General features: G+C 43.4%; 2 protein-coding genes across 8 annotated transcripts in view; both read left to right on the forward strand.

Annotated features, from left to right (window-relative positions):
- The window catches only part of LOC135767009 (GTP-binding protein 4-like), a 326,314-nt gene extending 320,633 nt beyond the window's left edge, over positions 1 to 5,681 (forward strand). Inside the window, exon 2 of the mRNA XM_065276587.2 lies at positions 5,672 to 5,681. The gene's annotated coding sequence lies outside the window, so the exon portion shown is untranslated. The remainder of the gene's footprint in view (positions 1 to 5,671) is intronic.
- The window catches only part of rnf220a (ring finger protein 220a), a 125,480-nt gene that overhangs the window by 5,281 nt on the left and 107,450 nt on the right, over positions 1 to 12,749 (forward strand). For all 7 annotated transcript variants that reach the window (XM_065276580.2, XM_065276583.2, XM_065276579.2 and 4 more), the window contains exon 2: positions 3,531 to 4,360. In XM_065276580.2, the coding sequence (XP_065132652.1) occupies positions 3,712 to 4,360 (649 nt within the window). In that variant the 5' untranslated portion in view covers positions 3,531 to 3,711. The remainder of the gene's footprint in view (positions 1 to 3,530; positions 4,361 to 12,749) is intronic.

Here is a 12,749-nt window from a genome sequence, read left to right on the forward strand (position 1 = left end):
CGTTTTATGGGCGGAGGGGAGGGGTGGCGTGGCTTCTTTGCAGTCCATTGGTGGCTCTGAGCACAGAGGATCCAGACACCTTGCAAATAATCTGGGCTTAGTGAGGAATTAGTTGGCTCAGGTGGGTGGGATGAGACAAACAGTCCATCAGCCCCTGAAATGAATAGGGCAGGCAGGACAGGAAACTTTGAAATAATTTTGTTCACAATGAATCAATGTTCCCCAGCGCCCGCTGCAAAGCTTTATTTGAAAAGCAAATCCTCACGTATTCCGACAGCTCGTGCTGGGTGGCGCGTTTTGTACACCGAGAGTAAATTGTGCAAATTTTGTCTGGGGGAAAAAAAGTTGCGAAAGTTTGGAGGCAGGCCCTCGGTACACTTATGCAGACGATAAGATCCAATAAAGCAGTGATTGATTACCGCTATTTATTGCAGGGTTTTATTGTGTGTCATACACTGTGGGGAATTTATTTGTTGATAGTGAACTGGAGTGTTGAGGCACAGCTTGTACTATCATTATTGATTTAGTTAGCTGTATGTCCAAGTGTCATTATGCCTCACTGTGTTCTAACTCTGTCATTAAATCTCACTTTCGTGTCTCCAGAATGCGGGCGTTCATTTTTTTATGTCTCATACTGCAGCTGCTGCACATTATTGAATTGTTCCCTGCTAGATTTCATATTGCGAGGGCTTTGATTCTAATTCGGCAGGATATATTATCTGTGTGGTCCTAAGTCGCAGGCCAGCCGACGGTGAATGACTGTATTTTCAATAATATCGACTGTCCTTCGGTCCAAAAGCATTTCCTGCGGAATACTAAGTGAGCTGTCCACTGTCGTCCAAGCGCAGCCCGGACGATACAAGGGGCGTTTTTACCCTCCTCGTGCGACACACCGCAAATATTTAACACTGGCCCCTGATCGACAAGCTGAGGAGGGGCCAGAGCACAGCTTTGGCAGCCATTTCAAGTGGACGCTGGAGAACCTGGTTGTGGATAAATATAAGTTTACATTGCAGGGTGATTAAAAAACGCTATGAGCTGGAGTGCTCCTTAGATCCTTAGGGGGAAGTTTTCAAGAGCAAAGTAGCTTAAACACACTTCATGCAAACTTCTATGCCATCATTTCCTGCGACGTCGTCTAAGGGCTCTCCATTTTAGCAGCTGCCTTCATACCGCATCATGCTATGTGACAGCGTTGGAAGCATTTCAGTGAAAGTTAAAAAAGCATGTGAAAACATTGGCACGGCTTAATTTGGAACGGCAATTAGCACGAAATCCTTTAGTCATGCACATTCTTGTAACCGTTGCCCTTTTTGTCTGCTCAGATGGTTTTAGCTCAGAGCTGGAGATGTGTGGCTTTGCTGTCTGAGGATACTGAATGACAGTTTCTGTCCTGTCCCGTAATAAAATGTAAGAGTGGCACTTTCACGGTTGTCAACAATCTCTAAATATACTGACAGACAGGCAGAGGAGCTGCGGTTTGAGTGACACGCTCCTCCGAAACTTTTGCATTTTCTCCTGCAACGTGAGCCGGCAGTCACATTTGACAGTGGGTTGTTTGCTTTGAGATTGGATTCATTTGCGCTGTTCCCCAGTGCTGCGGAGAGAAAATGTTTTGTTTGACAACTTCTTATTTGTCTTTGTTATATCCGCAGATTTCTTTTTTGTTACCTTACATCACTAAGTTTCTGAAAGGGAAGATGCCACACATAACTATAATTGACACTGGAATATCATAACAGTTTAATTTATAAATAAAATGCAATGTTAAATGTATGCCGGACGACTAACAATTGAGTAACAGATTTATTTATTTTTCAAACAGGTGACTAATGCATCATAACATAAATAAAATATACATTGTCTTGAGAATTAATTTATTATTCCCACAATAAAAAAAAAAAACTTTTCACACATTCATCTTCTAAGTGATGAAAAGTACTGATTTGTAAATGAATATAAAAATGCACCAGGGATAAGAATTAGGGTGGCCGTTGTGTTACCGCCCCCCCTTCACCCCCTCTCTTTGTCACTTTTCCTAGCTCACTCGCACTCTTTGGCGTGTCAGTGTGAGTCAGTGTCAGCCTCCTCTCCGGTTGCTCTGGGACACTGGGTTCTCAGTTCGTGCGTGCTTTCGTGCTTATGTAGCCGGGGCACCAGGCAGACCGGCCGCAGCCACAGCAATGATTAGCACGTCTGTACAACACTCAGCCTAGTTCTGCCCCCTCTCGTGTGCGCCATTGGGGGGATATCCTGTGTCCTTTTATTGGATTGTCAGTTTCACACTGCCTGAGTGCGCTGATGGTAATGATAATAAAATTGAAATATCCAGGTACTTATCACTGTATTACCTCGCTATCAAGACACGGCCGCACTCATTTTTTAGAGGTTATCCGAGGGGAGAGATTCGATACGGAGACAAATCTCCGATGAGCGGCGGCAGGGTTTTTTGATAGTGGTGCGTTTTAAGGTGCTATTTTCCCAGATTTACTGGGAGAAAAGACAAAACGTAATGTGATTCTTGGGCATCACGCCAGCGTCAAGCGGTGTAGTGTAACCCATTTTCCACAGACAGGAAACGGGACACATTCCCTTACCATGTATGTGATAATGTAAAGCTTTTTTTACTAGGCCGCAGTGTGCAGATCGAGTTTTAAAATTGATTCGAATGAGTGTTCTGGACAGCTGATATCTTTAAAAATGCCCCGATAAATTCGCCAGGAGTTTCTTTGATGCAGTCTGATATTCTGTGTGGCATTTGAAATGGCCCTACCGTGACATCAGGATAAAGGCCCATCCATTTGAATTACTCTGAATTGTGGGGCCCGTTCTCCACATGCATGGATTAAATAAATTTTTTTCTGTACGTGCATGGTATCTGACCTACGTTTAAATAGTATTCACTCTAATAATAAAAAAGATTTGGTTTAAAATAGTCAGTGTGATCTGTTGATGGTGTACATCCAAAAACGCAGAACATAAATATATGAATTTCATGTAAGTTAAGTGTCCGTTTAACTTGTAATAAAAGATCACATATAGGTCACCCACAAGGGATGGAGAGTGACAGACAGACACGCGTGCACACAAATAGACACAGATTCCCTAAAACGCTCTCATTAAATCTACTCACACTTTTGCCAATCTGTGAATGTTATCCTCTAGGGCTGTTTGGCTGCAGCAGGGGTCAATGGGTGAAGTGCGGCTAATTTATTCATTCAGTCAAATTTCCTGTGCAGATGGCAGGCCGATACGATATCAGTATGAGAATCCCATCGGAGGCAGAGGACCAGGGTGTTCACACGAGCAGGGCTGCGTTCTTATCTGATCAGCGCTGTGCTCTTATCTGCCTCAGACGCCGTTCTGCTCCGCAGACAGGGAGATGGAGTAAGAGGCTTATATGTGATCTGAACCTCAGATCTGTGGAAGGAAACTTTCTGTTTTGGAGAGAGAAAAGTAGGCAGGAGTTTCCGAGTGAGTTTTCATTTCAATTTGTATTGTAACTTCTTCTCTCTTTCGACTTTCTTTAGGCAGAGGACCATTGAGGATGAGCCACCAGTGACCCGATTCCAAGAGAGAGTTGACCACAGAACAGTTTGCACCATTCTGCCCATACCCTTTACCCCCTCTCTCTTCTCTCCGCCCCTTCCCCACACCCCTCTGCTCTCACCCCTAACCCCCCCTCCGCCCAACCCCAGCCCAGTCACCAAAATGGACTTGCATCGGGCGGCTTTCAAAATGGAGACTTCCTCCTACCTGCCCAACCCATTGGCATCCCCGGCACTTATGGTGTTGGCGTCGACAGCGGAGGCCAGCCGCGACGCCTCCATCCCCTGCCAGCAACCTCGCCCATTTGGCGTGCCAGTGTCCGTGGAGAAGGACATTCACCTCCCCTTCAACAACGGCTCCTACACGTTCGCTTCCATGTACCACCGGCAGGGCGCCGTACCGCCTGGCTTCCCCAACAGGGACTTCCCTCCTTCCCTCCTACACCTCCATCACCAATTCGCCCCACCCAATCTAGACTGCTCACCCATAAGCATGCTCAACCACAGCGGCGTTGGGGCCTTCAGACCCTTCGCCTCCCCTCAAGATGACCGTGATGGAGCAGGAGGGGGATATCAGTCCGCCTTCACCCCCGCCAAGCGGCTAAAGGGTTGCCTGGAGGCCGATGCCTCTCCCCACCTGCGCTATTCAGACGCGGATGGAAAAGAGTATGACTTTGGTGGCACTCATATTCCCTCCAGCTCGCCAAGTGCTCTCAAAGCCGTGGAAGATGCCGGGAAGAAGATCTTCGCGGTGTCAGGCCTGCTGTCGGACCGGGAGACCTCGTCCAGTCCAGAAGATCGCATTGAGCGCTGTAAGTACACTTTCACTTTCAAACAAAGTGTGCCATTAACGTACACTGACTGGAGTAGATAATAACATTAGGTACTTAAGCAAAGGGGTATTTACATTCGGTCACTTCATGGATTTTAAGTGCTCGGATAGCTGTTAAAGACAGACAGCAGTCCCATCACTTAAACCACTTCAGGAGGTCAAGATGCGAAAGGTACCACTTTTAATTCCCAAAACCTTTTTTGTTTTGGTTAGCTAGATTATTTTTGTTTATTTTACTTTCTAAAATGGGTCTTTATGAGCAAAAAAATATTTGATGATATGAATGTAATTTATTCCTTATTTATAAACAAATAAAGTTAACTGCCCCGAAACAAAAGGCTCAAAGCAACGTGTTTCCCAGAACTTATCCCATAAATATCCTGCAGTGATATATTATCCCTGTAACATAGAAAGCGTGTCCCACGTCACGTCAAACTGTTGGGGAGTGTTTAGAGAGTGTGCCCTACTGGTCCGGCCGAGCAGATAAATTCCATAGATAAAACTCATAAATGAAATGGAGGTTTCTCTCAGGCAACAGTGTCTGCGTGTGTGCGTATGTAGGTGAGGAAATGTGAAATGTGTGCACAGATTCATAAGACCTCTGCAGAGCGGAAGCCCAGTGGTATTACTGTAGTAATCCAACCATACCACTCTTACTCAAACACATTACAAGTCCTAGTGAAAACATAGCGCACACTGTTCATCACTGCCGACCCTTTCATCACTTATTGCAGCTCTTATTCACTGAATGTGCGACATTTTAAGTAAATCTTATTTGAACACAGGCACATGCACATATTTTCTTTTCACATACACTGTATATATAACTTCAGTTGGTAGCACTTAAAAAATAATAATAATTCAACTCACCTAAAGTGAAATTTTAAGTAGAAAAAAATGTAAGTTTAATTTAAGTTTTACCATTTGAAGTTATATTTTAAGTTGATCCAACTTTTCACTTTTTACAGTGTACACACCCACAAAATTCTGCTGGGTTATTTTTAACCCAATGCTGGGTAAACATTGGATAGAATAAATGTTGGGTTATTAATAAACCCAACATTTATGGTTGGGTTAACAACAACAACCCACAAAGGTTTATTTATTTGGGTTATTAACCCAAAATTTGTTCTTTCCAATATTTAAAAATAAAATAACCCAGCAGAATTTACCATGCAAATTATTGTGTTTTATGTCGATAATTGATATTTATTAATAAACTGTTTTGTTGAATCAACTCAGATTTACAAGTCATTTCAACTTACTATTATTTATCTTGACTAGAGATGAGTTGTTATAACTACAGATGAGTTGTTATAACTTATAAAATTAAGTTGACTTTTCAACTATATTTTATAAGTTGTGACAACTCATCTTTATTGACATGACTTGAGTTGATTTAACAACAAATTTTAAGGCACCAAAGTATTTTTTACAGTCTATATAGTAAATAATTTTTTTTTACTGTAGACTAATCCTAACCCCGCCCATAAATAATTTCTTGAATTATGGTAGATTATGGCATGCAAGATTGTTTTATTCTTGAATCGTTATTTCAATTAAATGTCCCCAAAAGGAATTTTTGTCAGATTTAGGCAAACAATGTACACTTTTAGATGAACTGCCTCTTAGTAGAGACTTTGTGTGATGCCTCATTTTGTGTCGTGCTGGATACTACTGCCTCTATTTTTTAAATCTTATGTTCACCCACGCATTCTTATTTTCTGAATTTCTTTTCTGTTTCTTGATTTTGGTCTTTCTATGCTGTCTTTCTTTAATCTCACTGTTTCTTAGCTGCAAATTTAGAAAAATTGAATGCTTTATTTAATGTTTGTCAAATGTAATCTTTTTTTAAATAATTTATTTATTATGATTTATAATTGTTTTAATTCTTTAAAAATTATTATTTTTTAAATTCTCTCTCACTCAATCCCCAACTCGTTTACTCTCTCTCTTTATGAGAGAGCCTCAGTGTGATACAGAGGCCCAAAAGCAGGAAAAGCGAAAACAGAGAGGTAGAAATGGAAGCACCCTTGATCGAACAGATGAGAGACAAGGGCGGCGAGCTGAGACTGATCCGATAAAAACAGCAGCGCGCAGGCTGGGAGGAGCGTGAATGACACCCGCCAAGAAACGAGAGAGGAAGGCGAGAGCGAGGCATAGGAAGAGAGTCAGACTAGAGGAAACTGTGTGCAGTATCTCATCTAGAATTTCTCCTCCAAAGGGGCTCTCATTTGAGAACACACTTTAGGACTTCCACCGACGCACTTTGAACCGCCAGCCGTACAGGAAGCGGCGACACAGTCCGTTCTGGTAGAGGAATTATAACACCTTCACCCACGGCTCAGATTAAGCACAGATAGTGGCTTTCGTGGGCCAATCCAGGTATAATCCAAGTCTCTCAATGGGCTGTAATCTGACATTCATACTATCAGATAAGAACGACGGGTTCTCTTGCTGAAATGAGAGGGGATTAGGGTGGCGGAAAGGATGGGAAAGCCTTAGCCTCCTCTTTGGGGAGAACAGAGAGAGAGAGAGAGAGAGTTTTAAAATACAATGATTTAGAGGCAGTTTTGCCTTCTCAGTCTCTGACTCTCTCTCTCTCTTTCTCTCTTTTGAAGCTGAATCTAATTAGATTAAACCTTAGGCCCACCAAGGGCTCTAATGCAATTGAATTTCCAGCAGTGTTGTAGAAGAGACTTAAATTGGGTTCCCCTTGACTGGGTATCATGCTGCTGGTTGTCAGGAACTCTGTCCTCTCTCCGGGTGTTAAGCTCCAAATCTGCACTGTACTGCAGTCGGTGTGAGTCTCAGCCCATATGGTGATGAGCAGTACACCGCAACATGAAGTCATGACATAGACTATCTTTGTAGTTATATACTATATATAGCTCAAATCTTGTTCATAGAGTCACATTATCACAGTTATCCATGGTGCTGACTTACAGGACGTTGCTTACAAATTATAATGAATATACAATAGTAAGCTATGGTGACCATTTTATTACTTTTTATCATACTGTATGTGTTATAAGGTGTGTTAAAGTGTTCATTTTCCAGTGTGAGCTTGTTTGTTTCTTCTCTCGCACACATTAGCAGGATGAAATCGAGCACTGAACCTGACCCAACACAAGATGCATGAGATAAACAGAGAAAGACAATGTAGCCAGTGTCTTCCAAACTAACCGTGATAGGTAGAAAAAACAAGACTGTAGAGAGAGAGAGAAAGTCTTGGACGGTTTGGAAAGACAAGAACGAGATGAAGGAAAGATAAAAAAAACTTATGAAAGGCAAGGGATGAGCAATCAGGAGCGCCGTGAGCTGAAATGCAGACCGCAGCTGCCTTCCTGAGCAGCTGAAATAAAGGGAAAAAAATCCTTAAGACAACACAGCGCACGGGCTTCCTTCCTGACGTGACCGGCTCGTGAGCCGTGTGGGCCTGTCTCCATAAATCCCCACTGATTTACGGGCAACTGGGTGGCTGGCAGCTCCCCGCTTAACCCCGGACGCCCCAGCAGCGAGCCGCCCGGATTCGAGCGGGCCACCGTCCGCCCGTCTTTCACCTGTACATCTCCTTCTGAACTTCAAATGATTTCTGCTCTGGTCGATATAGTGCACCGATTACAGTGCGCATCAACACATGTTAAAAGATTCTCCTTTCCGAACGCGTCAGTCGTGAGGATATATTGTTACAGCGGCAAACCTGGCAGGGCTCGTCCTCTAATTTACACGGCTGCTGAGCAGTAGCACGGAGATGCATTGTGTTAGCTTGCATAGTTATTTTTGCCTTGCGTCTCACTGTCTCTGCCTAGCTTTGTTGTTGCCAGTCAGCCATCGGATTCGAGCCTTTAATTATTTGCTCTTTCTCTGTTGCTTTTTCTTTCTACGGCTTTCTCCTCACTCCCTACACCATCTGCGTGATTGATTCTTGTTTTCATGTTTTCGATTGGGCCGCACAGATCTGTCAGAGTGTGTAGTTATTCCGCCGTCTTTTCCCTTTCAAAAGCTTTAAAGAGCCGTGCGCACTGACAGCTGTTAAAACACACAGTCGTTGTTGTTTTTTTTCGTTTTTTTTTTTTTTTTGGCAGAGAGCAGATGTCAGTTGCGTGTTTGTGTGTGTGTGCTTTTCTTTCGGATGTATCGAAAACTTTGGGAAACAGTCGCTGTAGAAGTGGCAAATCGCAAGTGCGTCGAGAGACATCATAATAGACAAAACTGGTATTCGCAAAAATAAATAGATAAATAAATAAATTACATGCACACCATTTGGTCACATATTCACTATTTCTATGTTCTTAGTCATACTTTCTAAAATTATATTTTCTCAGAGTACATTTTTTATTAGCATACAATGCTAATTCATGCCCCTGTGCTTGCTGGGAAGAGGATGAATAATGCTAAACCAACTTTATTTAGTTAAAGACTATTTTAACATTGTAAATAAATGATTAAAGTAACTACAAAAATCAATCAAGTATAACTGTTTTGATATTGGATTATTTACTTGACTTTGCTAGTAAATCATGGTCTCAAACAGACAGGCACTGTTGTCGCTTATTTCCGGCATGTGAAGAGTTAAGGAGGATCAACATTGTCATTCCAGCAAAAATCCCCCCATCCTCCTGTTCTGGTTTCTGCTCTCTGTCTCTCTCTCTTTCTCTTTCTCTCTCTCTCTCTCTCTCTCTCTCTCTCTCTCTCTCTCTCTCTCTCTCTCTGTCACGGTCTAGTGGTGAGGTTAAGTTAAGTAAGAGTGTTCTAATAATTAGATGGCTGCTCGTCTGTGCTTACCCAGATGTTAAAAGGCTTGTCCTCTCATGTTGCCTCCCTGCCAGTACCCCCACCACCCTCCATCCATCCCTGTCTTACCGTCTCTTGCTACTGATCTTTTTTGCTTCCCTTAGCTGTAGCCATTTTAATCTGCTTTTTAGAATGACATTATAACATATAAGACCAAGAAATCACATATGAAGCTGATATCATAATAAGTGAGATTAAAGGGAGATGTTTTGTAAATGATAAAAAACTGAGCAATACAGTTTAGAATAAAGCAGAGAAGTCTTGTACCTTTTTGCCAGTTCGCCCTCCCCCCTTGGCAAAGGACAGCAGGTGTCAGTGCAGCAGGCCATGGCTGTGTGTAGTTGCGGTGTAAGGGAGCGCTGGGCTGGTCCATTGTTGCGGCATGATGCAGATCAAGGATTAGCGCTTCCTGCCTGAGCTTTGTTGGCAGGCCCACTTGAATTGGACACAGGCTGGTGTGTACGGATCCACTGTAAGGGAAATGATCGGGAAATAAAATTAGACACCTGGATTCGGAGAGAACTAGTATGTTGATGTAGAACGTGATGATGTCATACGCTACCACGCAATATTCGTGAACGTACTATTGCATGGCAAAAATAGCACTTGTTTGGTATGAAATTGTTTATTGCTCTTGTTTATATGTAGTAAGAATCGAACTCATATTATTTCCATTCAAGGATGCAAGCTTTTGGCAGATGTGCGCGTGCAGCTGCATGGGTGTTCTGTCATACAAACATACGCACCAGACTCCCAGGCTCTAGGTCAGACGCGTTCCCATGGCCTGGATGTGGGCCTTGTGATGATGTCACAATTTGCTATAAAAGCCGTCCTCTGAGTCCCGTAGAACCGCGCAGCTGGCACTTGTTCCGTTCTAGAGACGCCCCGGGGTCATGGTACCACAGCAGGCCATCCATCAGCGCATCCGAGTTTGGTTCTGGGCCACCAGAAACCACCTTGTATCAAGCTTGAACCTCTCCTTTATATCCCCGACTAATGCAGATGTGCTGAAAACATCTTCCCCCGAGTCCTTTAAAGAGGCAGGGGATGAAACTTCACTCTCGCTAACAGGTTCACCACCCAGATCACAGCACACCCACCCCAGCCAGCCTGCTCGAACCACCATCTCTTGATCCTTCTCTCGCTCTCTTTCACTTCCTCGCTCATCCCCGTAATCTAATCTTCTCTCCGTGTGCGAGTGCAGTCTTCTGTGACAGACTTGTTTCCAAAAAGCAGGCTTGGCTAAAGGACACACACGCCGTATATATTTATTGCTTTCCTTAAATGTGAATTATTGAACAGAAGTGATTACGGGCTTCTGGCAGCACTGGGAGTTTAGCGAAGGCTGACATGGTGCTCAAAGATTAAAACAAAGGTTTGCATGAGCAATGCCTTTAATGGAAGAGCTACTGCTCTCTAAATATTAGCAACCGGCTTGGCCTAGGTTTGGAAAACCAGCTAACCACCTCAGGCTGGTTTAGGTTGTTTCTTTCAACTGGGATGTTGTTTGTTTTTACGTGCTAACAAACCTCCAAGCTCTGCTTTATTACTTCTGAGGGGCCGCGTACGTGTTATCATCGCTCATTACCAATCGGTGAGACCCGGGGCGGAAAAGGCAGCTTGGGAGAATCTGCATGGAGACACGCGCGCCCCTCCGGAATGCCAATAGCCGGCACACATTAGAAAGTGTTGCCATTTTGTTCCTTCTTCCCGTCACTCTCTGTCCAGGCGCTCGTGAAGGCCCGATTAATTATTTAGCAGCATGTATCATCTATTTACCTTAGTAATCCATCTGTCAGCACGCCTATTGATCCAATCCTGCATTCTAATTGTGCATCCTCCCGCAGCAGCTAGCTCATATTTAAATTCAATGGCTGTCACTGCGCCTGACTGTCTGCGACTGACTATCGCGTCTGTCGCTGTGGTTACGTTTCAGAGACGTGTTAAGCCACAGCTGGGATGGCGAAAATGAGAGTGTATCACTCGCCCCCTCTCAGGTGTGACCACACTGAGGGATTTTTATTCGGAAAGAAAGTGTGAGAGGAACATGGTATGAGAAGTGAGAGCTTGAAAGAAAGCGTAAAAGTTCTTGTGTTCGATTACTGCCGTATTTTGATCTCTCCTTAGTTTCATTTCCATTTCCTCTTACTTTCTCTGGCTCAGTATGAAACTTAAGACACCTGCACAGTCAGTCAGTGACTAAATAGACAACAGTGCGTGAAGGTACCTTCTGAGTTGACGTGACATCTAAAGATCAAGAATGAATTAAAGTAAGATAACCAAGCAAATATTAAATGTTTATTTCAGTTTACTAATTGAGTATTTAAAAGCCACCCAATGGCACATTTAGGATTGTCGAAAATCACATCCAGCAAAAGATGCCTTCAAAATCCATCCAGGCATCTTGGATTGGACAAGGTGTCACAATGCAAGCGTTACATTTTGAAAGGCCTTCCATATACACCCTACAAAGGCAGTATGTTTTCGCCTTTGCTGTCACCTATTGTCTCTCTCAACCTCTCTATGTTTCTGTGGGTGGTTGTGTGGTAGATGTAGGGGGCTTGTTTGTTGTGGTGACTGAGAGGCGGTCCTCCGATAAGAGCACAGTGGCAGCTGGTTGTCGTGGCGGGGTGAGGTTAGTGAAAGGTCTGTAAGGAAGCTGAAACCCTGGTGCAGTTGTCAGTCTGGACTCTCTGGCCAGACCCTGAAGCTGGTCTTTTACATGCCAATAAAGCAGGCCGTTCGGGGTGGGCCAGTAGCCAGGCTGCCTGGGAGAAACCAGTTAAAGTAGGCACTTCAGAAATCCCCCCTCCCTTGATGTGGTTCGCAGTTTTGTCCTAACAAGGCTTTTGACATAATGAAATATATGAGTAGATAAGTGTCCCGTATGCCAGCCAGTGTGGGTATGTGCATTTTAGCTTGCGTTTTATTAATCTGTGCTTTGAAAACTGTGCGCGCGCTCTAACTCTAGATTCATTCTGCGTGTGTGCCAGCTGGAAGTGTGCGAGCTAAACCTTACTTTGATGGCCTTCTCTTCAGGGCTACACAGAACAGATGCGCCAGCTCCCAGCATGAGTGATCGTGCAAATGCAGCAATCAGTAAACACTCACTGAGTTAATGACACCAATCAATGGCCTTTTAAAACAGCTATTTGATAATTGCGATCATCAATGCCTCCTGTAGTATACATTACAAATGGGCCTGTCCTGATCTTCTCCACTCCCTCCCTCTTTCATCGTCTCTCGTTCCTTTCTCCTTTTTACTATTCCTTTCGTTTTGCGAGCATAGATCCATGGTCATATTATCCTGTCAATTGGTGCGATGCTGTAATTGAACCATGTGCTTTGAAACAGAGTCAGGGCCGCTTGTAGTATTGTAGCATCATCTTTCGAGATATTAATTGTTTTATGAATGGTGCATTGAAAAGAATTAACAAAGATAATGCTCAATTTATATATTAATATTATTTGAATTACAACATGGTTAGAGTTATTTTAGTCTGTATTAAAATTCTTACTTTATAAAATAATTTAAAGGGTGCATATTAGTACATCAGAGGTACATACTGCCA

This window comes from Paramisgurnus dabryanus, chromosome 6, assembly GCF_030506205.2.
Source record: "Paramisgurnus dabryanus chromosome 6, PD_genome_1.1, whole genome shotgun sequence".
NCBI lineage: Eukaryota > Metazoa > Chordata > Actinopteri > Cypriniformes > Cobitidae > Paramisgurnus > Paramisgurnus dabryanus.